Source organism: Ranitomeya imitator, chromosome 6 (genome assembly GCF_032444005.1).
Source record: "Ranitomeya imitator isolate aRanImi1 chromosome 6, aRanImi1.pri, whole genome shotgun sequence".
NCBI lineage: Eukaryota > Metazoa > Chordata > Amphibia > Anura > Dendrobatidae > Ranitomeya > Ranitomeya imitator.
This window is the reverse complement of record NC_091287.1, coordinates 86181093-86203953: the sequence shown is the minus strand read 5'-3', so window position 1 is coordinate 86203953 and position 22861 is coordinate 86181093. Positions and strand designations below refer to the sequence as shown.

The 22861-nt window shown below is 42.2% G+C and overlaps 1 protein-coding gene and 1 long non-coding RNA gene across 2 annotated transcripts in view; one reads left to right on the top strand and one right to left on the bottom strand.

Moving 5' to 3' along the window:
* IGF2BP3 (insulin like growth factor 2 mRNA binding protein 3) overlaps nucleotides 1–7672 on the bottom strand; it is a 143246-nt gene extending 135574 nt beyond the window's left edge. The window contains exons 1-2 of the mRNA XM_069729850.1: nucleotides 6776–7672; nucleotides 5851–5911 (exon numbers count right to left, since the gene is read on the bottom strand). Of these exons, the coding sequence (XP_069585951.1) occupies nucleotides 5851–5911; nucleotides 6776–6950 (236 nt within the window). The 5' untranslated portion in view covers nucleotides 6951–7672. The remainder of the gene's footprint in view (nucleotides 1–5850; nucleotides 5912–6775) is intronic.
* A 23-nt stretch (nucleotides 7673–7695) lies between these two features.
* Nucleotides 7696–22861, top strand: part of LOC138641986 (uncharacterized) — a 51620-nt gene continuing 36454 nt past the window's right edge. The window contains exon 1 of the long non-coding RNA XR_011313970.1: nucleotides 7696–8548. This is a non-coding gene — a long non-coding RNA (uncharacterized lncRNA). The remainder of the gene's footprint in view (nucleotides 8549–22861) is intronic.

Below are 22861 nucleotides of genomic sequence, written 5' to 3'. Positions count from 1 at the left end.
CAGAAGCAGCAGCTTGTAGGGCATTATACCATAATACTGAGCTGCGTAGCTATGAACACCCCTAGAAACCACAGCCACCCTCTCCACATTTTCCCTGAGGAAGGACTTTTGTATACAAATGTGGTCCTGTAATTCAGTTATCAGGGCAAGAGTCTGGGGGAAGGAAAGAAGTGGTTGAATTGTGGAGAAATACATTTTGTCTGATACATACGACTTCCCTACACTCCCTCATACTGTGGATTTACAAGGGAGATTGGATGAGTTATTTACTATTGTATTCAGTATTTCAGTGTCATCAGTAAAAAAAAAAAATTGAAAATAAAACAAGTTTAAGCAAGGGCTGTGTGCAGATAAAGAACTACCAAAATCCCAAGTCAAAGACAACATAATTCCAAGACTTCTCCAGAGAGGCACCATCCCTCAGGAATGCTCTACCCCAAGAAATTGGAACTAACCACAACATACAGTTTTAGGGGCTCCCTAAAAACACATCTGTTTAGAGATACCCATCATGTTCCCTAATCAGAGTCCTTTTATATATAGTCCATTCACTATTTCTCCAAACATAACTGTCCATCAAACTCCCCAGCACCCAAAAGCGCCACAAATATTGGCTGGTGACTAGCTCATGCAGCCTTTATCTATCCCTCACTTCCTCAAGATGGCTGGACCGTCATTGTAAATAAGCACCTGTACTCCGTCTCCCCCACCTCACTGTAGATTGTAAGCAGTTATGGGGCAGGGTCATCATTTTTCTTTAATTACTGTATTATCTTTAACCTTTTTACTTATGACTTACATATGAACTGCTGTAAAGTACCGAGTTGGCACTATATAAGTCAAGATTATTTTTATCATCACTTATGCCATTATCTCATGTCTAGTGTAATTAAATGTTTCCAACTAACCATATATATGCCAAGGGATTATGTACAAGGCAAAGCGATATTCATAAAGCCTATATAGCAGGACATAGTGCCCACTATACAGGGGAGTGTAGTACACAGTCTTTTCTAGAAATAAGGCTGGGGACCCGCCATTTATGGCCAATATCAGATGCATAATAAGTGCCAGATATTAGCCACAGTAAGGAAGATTACAATGAGTCCATAGGCAAAGAAAAAAAATTGTATCCATTTTATTCAGTGTCTATATAGGAAAGAGAAGTCTCCAGCTCCTTGTACATTCAAGCAAATAATATGCCGACATTATGACCAGACGGAGGCCTAAAGAACACACTTTGGCCTCGGTGTTGAATTGGAGCCTATAAAAACCAGAAGTATACAGTGAGAAAAGTTCCCATCATATACTTTGGGCTAAGCGCGCAGACTGTGAGCGCTTAGCCCTTGGCATTTTGAGTAAATACTTTCATAATAAGTCATGTGATGGAACATTTAGAAACCCCCTCCTCCCTCACATATTCTATATGAAGCCATAAGGGTATGTTCACACAGGAACAAAGACCAATAACGAATCTGACTAAACTTTCTGCAAAAATCACATAAGTTACATGTTGATAAGACACAGATTTCAAGTAATACATCAGAAAGGGTAAAATCTACAATAAAAAACTGCGACAAAGGTCAATTATTTTTTTAAGAAATGTCCACTTTGCTGGTACTGAATATACTGCAGATTTTTCACCTGTAAAATCTGTAAGTTTCTGCTCCACACGTGGATTTTTTTTTTTTTTTTTAAAGACAAACCTCCATATAAAAGCTAGGAGGTGTGGATGTAGAATATCTATGGATAAAATATTTTTACAATATAAGGAGTCTTCATTAGCGTTTCTCAACTCAAATCCCCAACAAATCATTTTTTGATTATGAGCCGTGTATTGCACAGGTAAAGTAATTATTGGTGTCTCAAATTGCCACAGGTGTTCGTTCTCATTAAAATGTATCCACAACACATTAACTATTGACTATGTGCGCACGTTGCGGATTGGGGTGCAGAAAATCTGCATCTCCTGGCAGAAAACGCAGGTGCAGATTTGATGCGTTTTTTTGTGCGGATTTCATGCATTTTTTACCCCTGCGGATCTCTGTAATGGAAGGGCGCAGAAACGCTGCAGATCTGCAAAAGTAGTGACATGCTACTTTTTTTGATCTGCAGCGTTTTTCCATGCGGAACTTTCCGCACCATTATCACAGCTTTTTTTTTTCCTACTTATTTACATTGTACTGTAAATCACTTTGCGGATCTGCAGCGTTTCTGCGCAGAAAAAAACGTTGCAGATCCGCAGTAAATCCGCATCGTGTGCACACAGCCTTAGGATACCTGGAAGACTAGAGCTGAGTAACACTGGAATATGAAACTAACTGCCTTATTAGAGTAATAAACCATACTTACAAACAAACTAAAAGTCAGACTGCCGTCACACTAGCAGTATTTGGTCAGTATTTTACATCAGTATTTGTAAGCCAAAACCAGGAGTGGAACAAATAGAGGAAAAGTATAATGGAAACATATGCACCACTTCTGTATTTATCACCCTCTCCTGGTTTTGGCTTACAAATACTGATGTAAAATACTGACCAAATACTGCTAGTGTGACGGCAGCCTAATAGAAAAGCTGCAGAAGTTCCTGTATCTGAGAAAAGCATTTCACACAAAGTCACAAAGAAGTGAACTGGACAGTAAAAAAAAGTTTTTGCAGCTGCCATGTGAAGTCAGGCTTTTTTTTTGCCATGAACACATCATTGTATAGGGTCACCAACTAACTCAGTAAATTCCTGGACCGTCCATAACTGTCCAGTGCCTGTAAAAAAATAAATAAATGTTTGTTTGTTTTTTTTTAAATTGAAAATGTTTACGTTATTGTGATTGTGTTTTCGCACCTTACAGCAAATGCTACAATTTTTTGTAACTTTAAAATTATCATCTTCTTTTAGTTTTTTTAATAGCTCATAAAATGTTTGTTTTTTTTAGGCCAAAAAATGCCCTACATTTAAATACGGTAAATTAGATGCAGACTGGTTGATTAAAAAAAAAAAATAAAAAAATCATTTACTAAACCTTACATGGAAATTTGTGTTTCTACACCAACTGAATGGATTATTACAATCTCCATTCGCAACTGTAATTTATAGTCTACAGTGTATATAAAACCGTTGATAGAGGGGAGGGGCACCAATTTCCTGCCAATTTATGGTTGTGTGTAAAATATATATATGTGTGTAATAAATGTATATTACACACAACCATAAACAAACAGGAAATAAGTGTATGGCTGATAGCAAACGTAGATATTGGAAAATTTCTGCCCCCCAAAGTTTTATAGGGAATAACTTTTTTTGAATGAAATCCATCCCCCAACAGAGAACCATGACTGGAGCAGTATACCGGTAACAGGGACAGACCTGGTCAGACACACAGAGCTACATACTGACTGATACTTTCTGCTTTGCCATTTTTTATGCTGTGTACCATGTAGATTCTACAAGTGAAATGCTTAATCCAGAAAATTTGCTAGTGCCAAAACAAAAACTGGCACAGAAAACCCAATATTCTAAATTAAAAAAAAAAAAAAAAAAAAAACAGCCACAAGCAAATGGAGAATATCATTTAACAATAAAGATAGGCGGACATATACAAACATCTGAGGACAGAAGATTGTGTGCATATTTCTATAGCACACATTACAGGAAGCTTGAATAATATGCCGAGCTAAAATGGTCTTCCATGATTTATCAAGGTGTAAACAGCTGAAAAGGGAGAGAAAAAAACCCTGCATTCTTTGGACATTCTCTGGAGACTCCAGTAGTGTAATCAGGAACCAACACTGGGGATGGAGCCATTATACACTGCTGCACCCATCCCCCATATCAGGCAAAACCTTGACAAGGCCCCCTATTCTATAGCAGCCTTTTAATGCTTCAATAAGCCTTCTGCAGCACCATATTCCCAACCTGCCTTTCACAGCAGGTATAAAAGGTCATTCCAGCAACGTGGGAGTGTCCACGTCAGATCTCCAAAGTCCCAACATGGCTTGGAATGCAGTGACTGCTGGGCCCAAGAATTTTACTTTGCATACAAATCAAGCACACTTTGCAATGATTGGTCTCCTGCATGCAGCGCAACTTCATGGCAACCCTAACTGACACCACCTCTTGACCTTCCCCTTATGCAAGGAGGATATAGATTGCTATATCCCAACCCCTTCCCTGCCCCCATAAATGCATAGCTTGGGCTGCTCCTGAAAGCCTAAAACTAATAATGAGTGGCGTTGGGGGAGGGGATGGCCATGCATTCACAACACACACATGGTATGAGAAAGTTAGAAAATCTAACTACGGATGTCTAAGAGGCGCAAAAGGGGGAAGGGCAACCAAAACATTTTGAATTTCATTCATTACTTTTAACCAACCATGACTTCAGCAAATGTAAGAAAGGGGGGAAAAAAACCTCAAGACATAACACCATGCTATTATTTAAAGGAGGGGGAAGGCGGAGACAGTAAAACGGAAGATGTCGGCGGCCTCACTGAAAAATGAACCTTAGATTTTCAACATACCAACTGAGTGGGTGGGCTCTTACTGGGTACACATTTACCATGCGAACATCAAACAAAGACCTTACCCACCACCCACACCTTGTTTAACCCTGAAAGCACAGTGGTAGTTAATGTATAGGAACAATAATGTAGATGAATGGATCCTAAGCTGAAAGAGAGGGGATTAAAGTTCAAAGACCATTACTAAGAATCTTGCAAAACAACATCAGTGTGCTGTATAGAGTGTAAAATACAGATACATAAAGAAAAAAAAAAATCATGTGATACACAAAAAGGTGCTAAGAGTGAACTTGGAACATTTCAGTTGGTAAGAACTGGAGAATAAGAAATTCAAATATATATTTATTTATATAGCAAAATAAAAAAAAATATAAGTATAAAATTTCAAAACTAAGGCCTAGTCGTTTTAGGGATCTTAAAAATGACCAATCACATCAGTGTCAAATTTGGTCTGCTATTTGAGATTTATATTTTACACCAACTATACACAAGGCCAATATAATGTGGATACAATATGACATTTATATAATTACATTAAAATTGTAATTTATCAGTAAGTGGAAACCTGTATTTTTTTAATACAAATATTAGATCTTGTGTTTGTACACAACTGGATAGATAACATGAGCAGCAAAAATCGCAACAGCAATAAGCCTTTCCAATTGGGCCTCAAAATGGCAGCAGGTTTAGTGCGTACTAGAGAAAGCCATACCATAGGGAAAATGCAAAGCGATGATGATGGTGGAGGAGGAGGTGGTGGTAGTGGAAGAGAAGGAGGGAGATGGGGGGTGGGAAAGCAAAGGGCCTAAAAATAATCCCATTTATCTGCTTCTTGGTTGCAACTTTTGAAGTGCAAAAATCACATTTGCATTTAAGGCAAATCACATATTTAGGCTGAAGGGTCTTTATTGATCACAATAAAACCTGACCAAGCAAGAACAGAAAAATGGGGCCTATGTGAAATTCAATGGAAAAAAAATACAACAAAAAAAGCTTAAACCAAGTGCCAAGACAAAAAAAACATTCACATACACAAAAAAAAACCCCAGCAGATTGAGGTCACATGAATGCCCTTCTAGCCTGAAACCCAAAGACCAGTATGCAAATGTGCTCTCCATGGTGTACACAACATGCAAACATGAAGGCTCATACAAGCCACGACCATTGTGACTGCTCCCAGCCTTACAGTTCAGAGACAATTGCTTCCAGTATTAGTAAATAAGACACCAGCAGAAATAAATCTCTACTACAAGTCATGGAGGCAAGAGGGAAGGTGGAAATAGGTGATTAGCTGATTAATCCTATCACCGATACAAAATGAATGACATATTTACCTCTGCCTTTTGGGAACTGAGTGTTCAACTTCTATAACTTTACCATGCAGCTCCACTTTCCCTGTAACAAATAAATAAAGGTTAGTGTTGATGGTGTAAGCGGGTGACATGAGCAGGTCACCATCCCCCTCCCCCATTTACTTCCCTTCCTGCTGCTTTTGCTGCATTCAGCATGAAAAAAAATGGCAAAGAGGAAGATGCAACATGTTTGTATCATACAAGAATAAGCATCCGTGAAACAATACATACATAGAGATAGCAGATATTTCCCATGAGTTAGGGTTGGGAAGAGGCGACCAGTGTGAGATGAGCAGGGCAATAATTAATAATTAAGGAGCAGGAATGGAGGAGGAGGGGGTGAGAATGGCACGATATGTGGCAGAGAGCTGTACACAGGAGGGATCCTGTGCTGTGGGGCTCGGTTTTATGAATGAGCCCCGCACGGTACCGTGCAGCAGCAGAGCCCCACACCCGCCGGCCACGGCTGCCTCGGCACTCGCACACACCAGGGATGACCATTGGATGCAGCATTACAGAGCGTGGGGTGTTCCCTGGAAGGGGGTGTGTGTGGGGGGAGTGAGACCTGCAAAGTCACCTGCCTGCAGCTCGGCGGCAATGAAGGGGTTATCCGATCGTGCAATAAAGGTGGCAGGAGAAGCCCGGCACACCTCCCTCCCTACAACAAATGTGTGGTTAGACTAGTTAAAATATCAAACCATTGGCAATTTTGTATATGGGTGGCGCACAGCGAGATGGCACCGTGCAACTTGCTACAAAAGTATCGAGAGAGCACGAGTCCATGTCCCCCTGTACGAGCAGCCCCCCGGTGCACGGCAGCTTGCCACCATGCAAAGTAAAGGGGTGCCCAGTGCTCGGGCCCTCTGCAGCAGAGTTGGTGGGCAGCGCAGGGGTCGTCGCTCATTACCTGAGAGGGTGTCGATGGCCTTCATTGCCCAGTTCTCATCCGGACAGTCCACGAACGCGTAGCCGGTCTTTACCAGGAACTGGCCGGTGAAGGGGATCTTAGACTCCTTAAAGAGGCTCTCCAGGTCCGGGGGGCTGACGTTCTCGCTGAGGTTTCCTATGTACAGCTTGTTCATTTTACAACCACCAAAAAAAATAAAAAAATAAAACAAAAAAAAGGAAAAACCCGAAATCGCGCCCCAAAACACGACCCCCAAGCTGCGGTGAGCGCACAGTACGAGGGGGAGCGGCCGGGGACGGAGCAGTGAGCGCGGCGCTCTCCGTGCGGACACCGGGCAATCAGCGCTGCTCTCCGGATGTGCGGGCACACCAGCGGCGCTAGCACCAGAATGGCGGGCTGACGACGAACAAGGAGGAGGAAAACTACTTTTTGTCTTCTGCCCCCCCAATCCTTTTGGCACAGACAGACTGTGAAAATGTCACTGTACGCTGAAATGCAGGCGCCGCCTCTCCGTCCACAATCCCGAGGAAGAGGAGGACAAAAATCACTTGAATATTCCGGCTTTTCTGAATGAGCCACGTGTTCAAACTACAAATCAACTTCTCACGTGAGGAATCCCAGCTCCTCAATTAGATGATAGTAGTAGATGCAGGGGGAAGAGAAGAAGGCAGGGAGGGGTGCAAGAGAGAGAGATTGGGCAGAGGGACAAGGGAAGAGGGGAGGAGAGTGATGGAGATGAAGGGGGAGGGGGAGGGAAGAAGACAAGTTTGGTTGGGGGTTGGTTGGTGATTCCTCTATGGATGGATGGATGGATGAATGGCAAGGAGGGGGCTGCAGGCGAGAAAGGGGTCACTCACTACAGTGAGCCTGTATGGCTCCTTACACAGGGGACAGGCACTCACCTGCAGGGAAGTTTAATGGGTTTACAGAGAATAGAATAAGGAAGGGGAGACCATGAACATCTCTCTCCTCCCACGCCCTCTCTACCTCCTCCCTCTTGGGTGTGCGTAAAAAATCCCTCTTTCAAGAGGGGGAGGAGGTTGTACAGTTGCTGTTTGCCATTATGGTCGAGGACTGAATAGGTAGCCGGCTCTCAGTGAATAGGGTGGGGGGATGGATAGTGGCTGCTGGAGGAGGAGGAGGAGGTGTGGTGGCCTCACTGCGATCATATATACCAGGAGCCCTAGAAGAATGTATGGGCTGCAGCAGCACTGATCTTCGTGTTTGGTGGCTTCCTGGGATCCTCACTCCAATTGGCTGCTGAGCGATGAATGACATGGAGCATGGGAGGGGGAGCTGCTTGTCTGTGCCAGGGGGTAATACCAGGGACTGCCAGCTTCGTGCTCCACGTATAGTACTAGTCAATAGTGTCACTTATATGCCATTACTTCCTCAGCACATCTTCATCAGGAGCCTGACAATGTCCAATAAACTGAAGAATACAAACAAGATGTCAACAGTGTACTAGTGGCAGAAGAAGGATTCAAGGCCACATCTATAGCGCCGACATACACGGGCGCAGCTACTTAGTAGCAGGCTAACGGAGCCATTCATAATTTTGTGCTTTGGTCGGAAATACAATGGTGGGTCTGTGGGGGAGGGGAGAGGGATGGGAAGAGGCTGCCTCTAGTAAAAACATTGTTGAGTGGAGGTGCAAGAATCTGCACCAGTGTTAAAGCTTGTATTTTCTTCACTCAGGAGCCTCCTCACTTGCTTCTGCTCTCATGTTGTCCACTTGTTGCAGATTTAGTTTTAGTTGGACCTAAGAATCTTGTAAGTATGAATTCTGGCTGATATTGGTAATACTCAGGCTGAAACTCGTGTATCATTGTTTAGTATGAAATCTCTTCCAACAGGCTGATACTTTTTGGTTTATTTGTGTCACAAGCAATTTTCCACTGAACACTTTAAAAATATATATACATAATTTGGAGTATATAAAGTATAGTGTGTGTGTATATATATATCTATAGCAAGTGAACAGTAAGATTTATATACAGAAATGTAAGGTATATACAGTAGTGTCTAAATATGTGTATGCATAATAAATATATATATAGTGTGTGTGTTTGAACTGATTATGAACTATGAGATATTTATTATTATTATTACTGGGTGTTTATATTTGCATAGATATGTATTTGGAGTATGTCAATATTAATATATTATGTAGTTTGTGTATAAATATGTATTGTGGTTATGTAGTTTGTCTAAGTATAAAGTGTGTATATATACGTATACATTTTTATGGTGTGTATGCAGTGTCTATATACAAATATTTACACATTAGTTTGTATACATACAGAGTTTATATATTAACGTTTGGACACTAGTGTGTATAATATCATAATAATCATAGTAATCTCAATGTACAAAGTGTGTATTTAGCTGTAGTATATGAAGTGTGTACAGTATATAGCTTGTGTGTATAGTGGATATTTTTTTTAATTCTATAACTACTTTTGTACATTAGTATTTGATCCGTTTCCACCTTGATGCTGGTGTTAGCCCCTTTCACTACTCCTTCCCTTGTTCTCACCGCTTTTAGCTCAGGGAACATTGTGATGTTGCTGTCCCTTATACTTTATCATCCTCTGATGTAAATATGGCTGCTCCCGATGATTACATGCCCCCAGCAGGGGCCCGAGCGTCCTTCCTGGGGGGTTGCGGAGGTGCCCTGAGCACACAGCTCTCGCTATCGCTGCCGTGTGACCCCGGGGTGAGCACCGAGCCCTCCGTGCAGCAGCTCGGTTTGCGCCGGATTATTTAGTATCGGTAGCGACTCCCGGGAGTGAGGATGCGGCGGGCCGGGTGTGAGGATGCGGCGGGCCGGGTGTGAGGATGCGGCGGGCCGGGTGTGACAGCCGGTGCAGCTGCCGCTAGTCCACAGGCTCTGACTGGATTTGGGGCTTATTCTTTGGCCTTTTGCTTTGTTCCCGCGCTGTGCAGCCGCCGTGCGCCCGGTGTGAGGCAGCAGCCCGCAGTGCAGGGCTGCAGCCGCCGCCATGAGTGTTTCGTACATGTGGTGACTATGGAGAAGGGGGTGTGTGACATGTAATGGTGGCTGCGGCCGTGCAGCCGCTAACAGCCCGCACCGGAGCGCAGCCCGCCGTACACTGCACTTATCGCCCCGGACACGCATAGCACACGGCGGAACCCTCCGCTTCGGTGGCAGCAGCGCCGTGAGGAGAAGGAGCGAGTAGTAGTGCGGCATTAAGTGCCCGTGTGTAAAGCGTCGTGTGAGCGGCCGCTCATTGGCTGGCAGCTGTCTCTGTAGCTCCTCCCCTCAGCCTCGTTCGCGTCCCCAGCACTGGCTGACTGATTTGTTTCCTTCCCTCTCCCCATTCATTGGCTTCCCCGCGCTCACTATAGCTGCGCCTCTGGCGCCAAGTCAGCGCCCTCCCCCACCCCCATACTACGCCGCTTGTTTACCGTGTCATTATTGTCCTCCTGCGCTGGGCTGGGAGGGGTTAATGTAGAGGGGCAGCACACTGCAGACCTCGGGCTGTGCTGGGAACGGTTAATGTAGGGGGCAGCACACTGCAGACCTCGGGCTGTGCTGGGAACGGTTAATGTAGGGGGCAGCACACTGCAGACCTCGGGCTGTGCTGGGAACGGTTAATGTAGGGGGCAGCACACTGCAGACCTCGGGCTGTGCTGGGAGGGGTTAATGTAGAGGGGCAGCACACTGCAGACCTCGGGCTGTGCTGGGAGGGGTTAATGTAGAGGGGCAGCACACTGCAGACCTTGGGCTCTGCTGGGAAGGGTTAATGTAGGGGGCAGCACACTGCAGACCTCGGGCTGTGCTGGGAAGGGTTAATGTAGGGGGTAGCACACGGCAGACCTCGGGCTGTGCTGGGAAGGGTAAATGTAGGGGGCAGCACACTGAAGACCTCGGGCTGTGCTGGGAAGGGTTAATGTAGTGGGGTAGCACACTGCATACCTTGGGCTGTGCTGGGAAGGGTTAATGTAGGGGGCTGCACACTGCAGACCTCGGGCTGTTCTGGGAGGGGGTTAATGTAGGGGGCAGCACACTGCAGACCTCAGGCTGTTCTGGGAAGGGTTAATGTAGAGGGGTAGCATACTGCAGACCTAGGGCTGTTCTGGGAAGGGTTAATGTAGGGGGCAACACACTGCAGACCTCGGACTGTTCTGGGAAGGGTTAATGTAGTGGGGTAGCACACTGCAGACCTAGGGCTGTTCTGGGAAGGGTTAATGTAGGAGGCAGCACACTGCAGACCCCGGGCTGTGCTGGGAGGGGTTAATGTAGAGGGGCAGCACACTGCAGACCTAGGGCTGCTCTAGGAAGGGTTAATGTAGGGGGCAGCACACTGCAGACCTCGGGCTGTTCTGGGAGGGGTTAATGTAGAGGGGCAGCACACTGCAGACCTCGGGCTGCTCTACGAAGGGTTAATGTAGAGGGGTAGCACACTGCAGACCTCGGGCTGTGCTGGGAGGGGTTAATGTAGAGGGGCAGCACACTGCAGACCTAGGGCTGCTCTAGGAAGGGTTAATGTAGGGGGCAGCACACTGCAGACCTCGGGCTGTTCTGGGAAGGGTTAATGTAGAGGGGTAGCACACTGCAGACCTAGGGCTGTTCTGGGAAGGGTTAATGTAGGGGGCAACACACTGCAGACCTCGGACTGTTCTGGGAAGGGTTAATGTAGTGGGGTAGCACACTGCAGACCTAGGGCTGTTCTGGGAAGGGTTAATGTAGGAGGCAGCACACTGCAGACCCCGGGCTGTGCTGGGAGGGGTTAATGTAGAGGGGCAGCACACTGCAGACCTAGGGCTGCTCTAGGAAGGGTTAATGTAGGGGGCAGCACACTGCAGACCTCGGGCTGTTCTGGGAAGGGTTAATGTAGAGGGGTAGCACACTGCAGACCTCGGGCTGTGCTGGGAAGGGTTAATGTAGGGGGGCAGCACACTGCAGACCCCGGGCTGCTCTACGAAGGGTTAATGTAGAGGGGTAGCACACTGCAGACCTCGGGCTGTGCTGGGAGGGGTTAATGTAGAGGGGCAGCACACTGCAGACCTCGGGCTGCTCTACGAAGGGTTAATGTAGAGGGGTAGCACACTGCAGACCTCGGGCTGTGCTGGGAGGGGTTAATGTAGAGGGGCAGCACACTGCAGACCTAGGGCTGCTCTAGGAAGGGTTAATGTAGGGGGCAGCACACTGCAGACCTCGGGCTGTTCTGGGAAGGGTTAATGTAGAGGGGTAGCACACTGCAGACCTCGGGCTGTGCTGGGAGGGGTTAATGTAGAGGGGCAGCACACTGCAGACCTCGGGCTGCTCTACGAAGGGTTAATGTAGAGGGGTAGCACACTGCAGACCTCGAGCTGTGCTGGGAGGGGTTAATGTAGAGGGGCAGCACACGGCAGACCTAGGGCTGCTCTAGGAAGGGTTAATGTAGGGGGCAGCACACTGCAGACCTCGGGCTGTTCTGGGAAGGGTTAATGTAGAGGGGTAGCACACTGCAGACCTCGGGCTGTGCTGGGAGGGGTTAATGTAGAGGGGCAGCACACTGCAGACCTCGGGCTGCTCTACGAAGGGTTAATGTAGAGGGGTAGCACACTGCAGACCTCGGGCTGTGCTGGGAGGGGTTAATGTAGAGGGGTAGCACACTGCAGACCTCGGGCTGCTCTAGGAAGGGTTAATGTAAGGGGGCAGCACACTGCAGACCTCGGGCTGTTATGGGAAGTGTTAATGTAGGGGGGCAGCACACTGCAGACCTCGGGCTGTTATGGGAAGGGTTAATGTAGGGGGGCAGCACACTGCAGACCTCAGGCTGCTCTGGGAAGGGTTGATGTAGTAGGGTAGCACACTGCAGACCTTGGGCTGTTCTGGGAAGGGTTAATGTAGGGGGGCAACACACTGCAGACCTCGGGCTGTTCTTTGAAGGGTTAATGTAGAGAGACAGCACACTGCAGACCTAGGGCTGCTCTGGGAAGGGTTAATGTAAGGGGGCAGCACACTGCAGACCTCGGGCTGTTATGGGAAGGGTTAATGTAGGGGGGCAGCACACTGCAGACCTCGGGCTGTTATGGGAAGGGTTAATGTAGGGGGGCAGCACACTGCAGACCTCGGGCTGTGCTGGGACGGGTTAATGTAGAGGGCAGCACACTGGAGACCTCGGGCTGCGCTGGGAAGGGTTAATGTAGGGGGGCAGCACACTGCAGACCTCGGGCTGCTCTGGGAAGAGTTAATGTAGGGGGCAGCACACTACAGACCTCAGGCTGTTCTGGGAAGGGTTAATGTAGAGGGGCAGCACACTGCAGACCTCGGGCTGTTCTGGGAAGGGTTAATGTAGGGGGCAGCACACTGCAGACCTCGGGCTGTTCTGGGAAGGGTTAATGTAGGAGGCAGCACACTGCAGACCTCGGGCTGTTCTGGGAAGGGTTAATGTAGGGGGCAGCACACTGCAGACCTCGGGCTGTTCTGGGAAGGGTTAATGTAGGAGGCAGCACACTGCAGACCTCGGGCTGTTCTGGGAAGGGTTAATGTAGGGGGGCAGCACACTGCACCCCTCGGGCTGTTCTGGGAAGGGTTAATGTAGGGGGGCAGCACACTGCAGACCTCGGGCTGTTCTGGGAAGGGTTAATGTAGGGGGGCAGCACACTGCAGACCTCGGGCTGTTCTTTGAAGGGTTAATGTAGGGGGCAGCACACTGCAGACCTCGGGCTGTTCTTTGAAGGGTTAATGTAGAGGGGCAGCACACTGCAGACCTCGGGCTGTTCTTTGAAGGGTTAATGTAGAGGGGCAGCACACTGCAGACCTTGGGTGCTCTACACTAGGAGTGAATGAAGAGAAATAACCATGTAAAGTGCGGACTGTGGGGACCCAGCAGAGGAACTGTCCTTGGAAAGGGTTTAAAGAACAAATGATTCCAATGAAGATTGCTCCTGGAAGAACAGCTTTTTTTTAATCTTTTGCTGCCCCATTACAGAAAGGACAGTGCACATGGAGGTCTGCGCACAGCGTGCAGCAATTATTGGGGGGTGTATTTTGTTTTCGCCACTTATACTAAAGCTTTTGGAGGTAATGTCTGGTGGGAGGCGGGTTCTCTGAAAAGAATGGTGTGTGAGCTCTCAGGGCTGCACATAAACAGGAACACGTGGCGAGCTGGAGTTGGCGCACAATATGTACATGCATTAACTTTGTGCAATGCCATGGGTGGGGGGGACGGTTCCAGTTTGTACTTCTTCATATCAACCTATACCTGATCGAGGTGACATAAAGTGCAACTTCTAAAGATAGTTACATCATGTAGCACGGCAATAAAACCTCCACATTTTTATTATCGCAGCCAGCCAAAATATACCTGACGTCACACAAGGAGTTTGCATGTTCTCCCCGTGTTTGCGCGGGTTTCCTCCGGGTTCTCCGGTTTCCTCCCACATTCCAAAGACATACTGATAATGAATCTAGATTGTAAGCCCCATCGGGGACAGTGATGACGATGTGTGCAAAAACTGTAAAGCGTTGCGGAATATGTTGGCGCTATATAAAAATAAAGATTATTATTAGACAAGAAGCTTCCAAGGTTATGTCGCCATCTGCAACCGTCATACACAGAATCTAGGGGCTTCTTCAGTGACTAATTGCACCAGAGCTGAAGATTCTTCATTAAATGTCATCACTTGTGGAATACTTTCATCTTGTTTCCCTTCCTAAGACTATTTCACTAGGCTAAAATAAGACAATGTTGAAATGAAGATATGGATCTAGCTACTCACAGCTCCTTATAACGTGATTCTGCAATCTGATTTCTACGGGGGCAGATGCTGCTTCTCTGTACGATCAAATACTAGTTGGAAAAAAATAGCTTAAAGCGATGTTACAGTTTCAGCAAATAACACGTTGTGTAAGAAATAATTACCGCGCATCATTTTCTGGTAAACTTTCTGCACTGATACAATCTGATTTTTCAAGACTACTTCTTGCGCCCATTTATTGTGTCTCTTCATTGTTAACTTCCAGGTGATTACACAGGTGTAAGGCTGTGTGCACACGTTGCGTTTTTTTCGCGTTTTTTTCACAATGTATATTTTACGCAGCGTACCAGCAAAATCAATGAGATTTCTGAAATCTCATGCACACGCTCCCTTTTTGTGTGTGTATGTTTGGAGCCCTGCTGCATTTTAGCCAAAAGCAGTATGTCAATTCTTTTAGGATATTTGCAGCATTTTTCACCCATTCAAATGAATGAAGAAAAAAAAACACAAGTAAAATTGTGCGTATTGGACTTAGCAATTTTTCTGCCAACCCTCTTGTGCAGAAAAATCCACAGAAATTATGCTAGGTGTACACATAGCGTTTTATAGAACACTAGAACACTCAGCACTGTGTCATGCTCCTGTGTTCTCATGACATCCTAAAGGCAAATTTTCATCTAATGGAAGTCAACAATGAAGTTATCATTCTGAAGTGATTGTGAAATCTGTACGAAATTAATACACAAAGTACAAGGGGAAGTTTATTATTATGTTTTATTTGTGCAAATTGTGAAACCTCTTTAACCTGTTTAAAACCTATCACCGATCTGGCCCAAGGCTATGTTCACATGGAGTTTTTTGAGGCGTTCAAAAACAGTTTTTCAAGCAGAACCAACTTCTGTAAATGCATTTTTTGGAGGTGTATATAATTTTTTTTTTTACAAAATTTTTTAATCCTGAATCTGCTTTAGGGTCTGTGCACAGGTTGCAGTTTTGTTGCAAAACCTGGAGGATGTCCTAGTACCAGCAAAGTGCATGTGATTCCCGAAGTCTCATACACTAGTTGCTTATTTTTTCCTTGCAGACTTGCAGCACGTTCAACTCTACAGCATGTCAATTCTTTCAGCATTTTTGCAGCAGATTTCACCCATACTAATATTGAGTGGGAAAAAACGCATCATAAATGCATGTAAAAAGCGTAAAAAAAAATAATAATAAAAAAACTCACCTATTTTCAGATCCATTTTTCCTGCCAACTCTTCAGTATTTGGAGCAGATTTTTCTGCTTGAAATAATAAACATGCGCACACACACTTTTAGGTTTTGAAAGTTTTTTCCCCTGACAACTTATTGCCTTTTTTTTTTTACAGCTAATTCCATCAGGATCTGCTTCAAATAAGTAGATTTCTCATTCAAATGAATAGAAGTTTTTGAGAAGATTTTAAAGCTGATCTGCTGAAACAACAACTCAGTGTGAACATAGCCTAAACGACTTATCAACGATCACGACCAGGCTCTGTTCACATGTCCAGTAGTAATTTCCATACTGGTCCATTTATTTGAATGGGGACAGAAAGATTCTAAAATGTCTTCATTTTGAATGTAATCCATCTGCAATCTGGTTTTTAGATGGATCAAGAAACGCAGTCTGCAAAACTTTTTGCTTGGCCACAAAAACAAATAGCAGCTGAATATTTGTTTTGTTTTTTTAACATTGTAGTCTATGGGAAACGGATAGTAACGGATGGTCATCTAATATGTCATAGGTTAACGAATCCATTTTGACTTGTGTGTGCTGCAGAATACTGAAGGTGTATCCGTTTTTGCTCCATTTGGAATGGATTCATAATTTTTTTTTTTTTATTATTGTTGGATCCGTTACAAACAGATGACAGCTGGTAATACAAACAATGTCTGCCAATAACAAGGAAGCGTGCAAGCAGCATCTGAACGACAACTTGAGTATAGAGCATATCATTTTTTATTTTAGGATGTTTTGGAATCACAAGTGGTTCTGTGGGTGCAAACAGCCAACTAGGACCAATTTGATCATCTGTAAGATTGGTCAGAAATCTGCGTGCGTAGACCTAACTTTTGTTCTCCACTCATACGTTTTTTATTATTACCCAGGATCACTTCAAACAGAACAAATATCAAAGTTCTAAATCTGATATTAAAATAACATCCCTCACCTTCTCTAACCGTAGACACAGAGTGGTGTTTTCTTATTTCTCTATAACAATGTGCTTCCTTATAACCAGATTGCTATTTATTCCCTACGGTCTAACCCTAAATTGCACCAGCAAGGAATGTTCTGAAAACCCCAGGCAAGTTCATATGATGTATCATAATAAGAATGTGGTTGTAAGTTGGACCCATTGTGGGGTTTATGCAAAACAAACTTGATCTGCAATGAATAGAGCAGGAGCGACATACTTTCAGCATGCTACTGTTTCCTCTAAAATGGAGGAATTCCTATTTTCAAATCCAAACCATATGTCAGCAGTGTATATGTAGAGTCTTACTATGTAGGGTATGTGTCTCTCTGTGCTAGGAAAAATACATTTGTGGATAACAGAAATAATACATATTTGTTGGTCTTCACTACATTCTTTATCCAAGGCATGGAGGGCCGCCCACACGTAGAATATTGTGTCACCATATCAATGTGTCTTTTCCCAAAAGTTTATGTATTTAGCTTAGTTACTGTATAATGTGTGTGCTTGTGTGTGTATGTATGTATGTATATATACACACAGACACATACACATATATATATATATATATCCTCCCGACTTGACCTTCTATTTCTATGAAGGTGTGTGACATCTGCCATTAAGGAACATAGGTCATGTGGTCAGAAACATTTTAGATGCGTAAATGACGGTCTTGCACAATAGATTGTTTTGAGTTTTCATGCCTGTTTATAGATATGTACATGTTTGTGTGTATGTATATATACTGTACATAATAGTATATATAGAAACGTATTTAAGACATTCCTCCTAAAATGCTTTTGTTCTTTTTAGTACGTTATACGTTTTCATGTGTGTACCATAATGGTGGCATGTTTGACTTAAATGCCATGTCAACTTCAACCATTTTTTTTTATGTCAACTAATATAAAAAAAAAATAAAAATAAAAAAAAATCAATTCAGGTTATTCCCGCTTTCTATAACTTTGTTATTGTTCCAGTACTTGCATCAACATCAAATCTGTTTTAAAACAATGTGACCATTTTGTGTTTACATCTCTTGCGTAGAACTATGGGGACTTACTTCATATAGGCTCTTTGTGTTCTCAGATCTACAGTCGTAAATTGCTCCTTTCCATCTATTTTCTTCTACTGTCTGTAGGTTATCAAGACAAGGGGCAGAGGGAAGAGAGAAATAGTTGACTAAAGGATCAAGTTACAACAAGGTTGATTTTTTTTTTTTGTATTGTGTAGCTAGGGAGACACCCTGGTTTGCGTAGGAACTGCATACAGAAGACATCAGTATTTGGTTTTAGTCTTGAAACTAAATTTTTGCTTTAATGCCTCTCAAAGGAAAAATGTACATGCCCTTTAAGGTGTAAATTTGGTAAGGCAATGTAAACAACCTATATTCATATTTTAATATTTAGAATAATAAGCTATTACGTGTTGCTTAGTCTAAAGTTGTGTATAGGCACATAGAATTCCTTCCATACATATTTTCCTTTCCATACATATTTTCCTTTCCATGGTTTTTAAAGGTTCTCTCTCATTCCAAAATCTAATATGTAAAATAGCAATAGATATACTATTTCATAATAGATGATATAGTGATGATATAGTATAGGTATACTATAATCATATATAGGGCATAGTATGATATAGATGTACTATACCACAATATATCATAATTTATTGCTTGATGTTACACATAAAAAAGTCGAGTAAAAAGACAAAACATTGTAGGTGTGCCTTTATTCCCTTTTTAACATATATATGGTACATTATTTTTGTACAAGGACCATCTTTTATTGTGCTAAAGTGCAGTTATCAAAGCAAAAAGATATCAGAAGCATGATATACATAGGCATCTAACATTTTATCTGCTTGCCTTTTGAGCTTTACATGCATATTTCTTCATAATTAAGATTGATAGGTTTCATACTTTGTCATTTTGCACCATTTTCTCTGCTCAAAGTGTAATAAAGTATACGCCCATAAACTTTTAAATATTCAGTAAAAAATGACTGTTTTCAGTGTCTCGGACCCAGTCGGTAGCCACATTTTCTGTTAATATTCTGAATATTATTTTAGTCTATGGGAAATGAGAAAGGTGGTTTATTAGTGCTTTAAAGTTGGAATCTAATGTAATTGAGTTAAGTGTGCCAGTAACTCATGCATGAAATTCCTCAAGAGAGAACAATAAAACCTGCACATTGCTGAAACGGTAGTCACAAGATATATATGGCTGGGAGTGTCTGCAGCCAGGGTTGCACATCAAAGATGGCTGGCGAAAAAATTCCAGCAGCATATTTCTCAGACCTGAGATGTGGTGGGGTTGTCAAGAGCTGTAATCATTGCTTAGGTCAGAAGGCCGCGGATCTCAGTGTAAAATATTTTCTTCCTTAAGGTAAATTTAAGCATTCTGTGAACAGACGTTGGCACATTGTCAGTTTCTTGTACTTCAAAGTCCTGCAAATCAAAATGTAGCTCCATTATCGAGGCATACAAATGGAATTAAACTGTTAACAGTTTAAGAAATGTCTGTAAATAATTAGAAAACATTGCCCTTTGTCTGACTGTACAAAGTTGTATACTGTGTGTGTATTTATATTATTGCACTATAGTTTGTCACTTTGTAGCAAGTCATGGTGACATCCAGGACACTTTACCTCCCACAACAGATGTGTCAGCTGTATGTTAATTTGCCTACTCTATACTGGGGGCAGTTCATAGTTGGGCTTGGTAGTCAGCATGAGAAAACTTAAAATGACCATAAATAAGGGATTTAGACCGTTCCATTTTAGAAGCCTAGTTAACAGTTTTATCACTGTGTGGGTGGAGGTTTTTAATTATATTAAAGGAATGAATAAAGTTCATTTTAATCAATAGATCTTTGAATAATAATAATTTCCACAATTGGATTTTTTTTTAAATGTTCCTGTGCTGAGATAATCTTACAAATGTTCCTTTGCTGTGTACTGTGTAATGGCTGTGTATGACCGTGCAGGAACACGGTCTGATCATAGCACAGCTCCTGGGCAGGGGAGGAAGCAAAAGACTATACAGACATTAAAATGCAGGAATGCAAAAAAATATTTCTTTGTAGTAAAACATGTTTTAAAAACAGGAAGGGGGATGCGTTATCTCACAAAAACAATCTGCTGTGATCCCGTGCTGTAATATCTGTACACTCTTTTTTTTCCTTCCCAGGAGCTGCGGTATGATCAGACCATGTTCCTGTACGGTCATACACAGCCATTACACAGTACACAGCAAGGGCACATTTATAAGATTATCTCAGCACAGGAACATTTTTTTAGCACATCCAATTGTGGAAATTATTATTATCCAAAGATGTATTGATTAAATTCAACTTTAAAATTAACTTTGCGGGGCAAAAAACCCTTTAGGTAAGCTGGGACATAAAGGACTAATACACTGACTTTTACATGAAGTCTTGTAAATGGTCAAAATGAAGGATACTATGTGCTTCTACTTCATTTTCACTAGGTTTTACTTCCTAAGATTTTTTTGCACAACACTCATGTTTACTAGGAGGGAGAAGAGCCACAATTCAACCTACAGAAAAAATACTTTCCATAAAATGTCATATAAACAAATTGATCTAGACTCTATATGTGAATGCACATCTGATATATGTGGTCAAGTAATCCTCTGATATATTTGTTTTCATTATTTTACACATTTTGTAATAAATCTACTATTATATGTCAAGTTAGGATGAGCTAATGAATGTGTGTCTGTGGGAAGCTTTCAATAAAGGAGCCTGACATGTTACTGGTCTTTACTGAATAAGTTCATATTAGTACATAATCATAATACATGTTATTACACAGTATTTGCTTTCTTAAATGTTTATTCAGATGCAACGTGTATATAAACAACTGCTGAATCGTTTGCTCTAGCTATCTGAAGACCTTACCTGCAGTTTTATCTGAAAACACATTTTGAATACTCTGGAATATACTTTTTGCATAATAATGTTTTTTAGTATATATGTATAGTTTTTAAGTATAGGTTTGCCAGACAGTAGGTGCACAGAGAATGAAAAACAAAAACCCTAAAATATTTTGAGCCATGGAGTTAAAAGAAGCTGAAATGAACAAAACACATGAGCTGAATGTTTTCAGATGATCAATCTATCCTGAAACAGACTATGTGCCCCTGGGTCAGCATGCTAATGAGGGGCCTTGGGTGGTAGGATCTGGGAAATTCTCATGTAACACTGAGGGTCTCGCATGCATGTTGCAATGTGACCAAACAAGAGGAGGCTTGCTATGTAGTCCTGGAATTTTCAGGTTAAAGCAAACAATGAGAGAAGAGGAATGAACTTACAGCCATGTGAATATCTCTAATTAAATGTTTGAAATAACTCCTTGCAGGATCCGTGCAGTGACCATCCTATACACATCATTCTGTGCTCTCATTGCTTCACTTACATTCATTCTTAAGTCAAAATATAGTAGTAACTCTTACATTTAAATATACACTGCGCACCCAGGCATAAATAATGTATTTTTTAATCTCCTCTAGCAGAACAGAATAAAAATTGTATACATTTTTTAGTACTTAACCTATGTAATAATAAACTTCATTCCTCATAGTCGTCCAGTTTTCATTTCTGGTTACGTTTGGTTATGCAGTTATAACAATGAATTAGTAAAGAATTATCTCTTTTTTGAAAAGATCTAAAATTGGGGATTAAAACAATTTTTTTTATCCCCTTCAATCTCGCGTAGATAATTTTACGTTGTTTCTGCAGAAGATTAACAGCTTGTTACCAATTTTCTGCATACAAATAAGTAGGTTAAGCACACAGAATCACGACCATCCTAAAGTAACAATTTCTTGTAAAGTGCATAAGCTATGCTGGAACTTTTATGAGGAACATAGCGGCAGTTCATTTATAGAGAGTTTCTAGAAATGTTTACATGGTATAGAATGTTTCTTTTTTTTTCTTCTAGCTTTCTGCTCTTTGATTCACTTGCTACTTGCTGAAGAAAAAAAAAAGATTTTTTTTTGTCAGCTAGCTGATAGCCCTTTGAGGCATTAGCATTCCTGAGCTATCTGCATTGTTGTTAAGGGAGGAGGGTAATATAGTTTCAACTTCCTCTCACAGGAAATGACACTTTTTGTTTGCTGCTTATTTGTTACCTGTGCATTTTCACTTTACATTTTAGGAGTTGGTGATAACAAAATAAGTCATGACACTACCACTTTAAATGTTTTTTTTTATTCTATTTCTGTCTTCTAATATTTAACATTTTACATTTCCACATTCCAAATGTTTGTCTGGAGGATCTGTCTGTAGCTTCATTCATTCATTCAAAACCCGATAAACGTTCTAAGTATCACATATTAGAATATATATTCCAAAATATCCCTGTGACCATTAAATGATTGAACAATAAAATCATTCATTATCATACCTAACAAAATATCTAAGGCAGATGAAGAAAAGACAATTGGAAAGTTATTAAAACGTCTGAAGATATTCTTGCCATATTACTATTAGCTATAGAAGCTTCACATCCTTTGAAGTATCTGTAGCTTCTACATGTTGTAAAATCTAATTCTTGATTACGTTAAATAGTTATTTTTAACTCGTTTACTTTAGCTCATTTACATATAGCAGCACTTTAAAGTTTTTGTTGCATCACTGCTTTAGGGTTAAAAGATATGTTACAAAATAGCTGGAATTTAACTCCCTAGATTACCAAATGATCCCTAGATTACCAAATGATCATTCCTTTAATAAGAAAAGTAGCTGAAAATATACTTTACTGAGTAATTACACACGACTAACACTTCTCCGCAGTTTAACAAGATTTTTATAAATATTTCTTAAAGGCTTCCATTATTTGTTTTTATTACTAGAAAACGGCATTGTTTTTTAGGGCATAGTTGACGGGTTACAATCTGATAAATCTGTAGCACCAACTGTCCAATAAAACATAATGTGAGAGAAATAGCTACGAGCAATTTCTATAAACTTAATGAACATGTACATTGAAAGAATTTTTAAGAAGATTAAACAACTTTTGTCAGTAAATGATTACATGTCAATTGTACTTTTAGCCCATTTAACATTTTTGCTCCAGACAAGTTAAGTCTATATATACCTTACATAACAAAAATTATAGTTAGATGT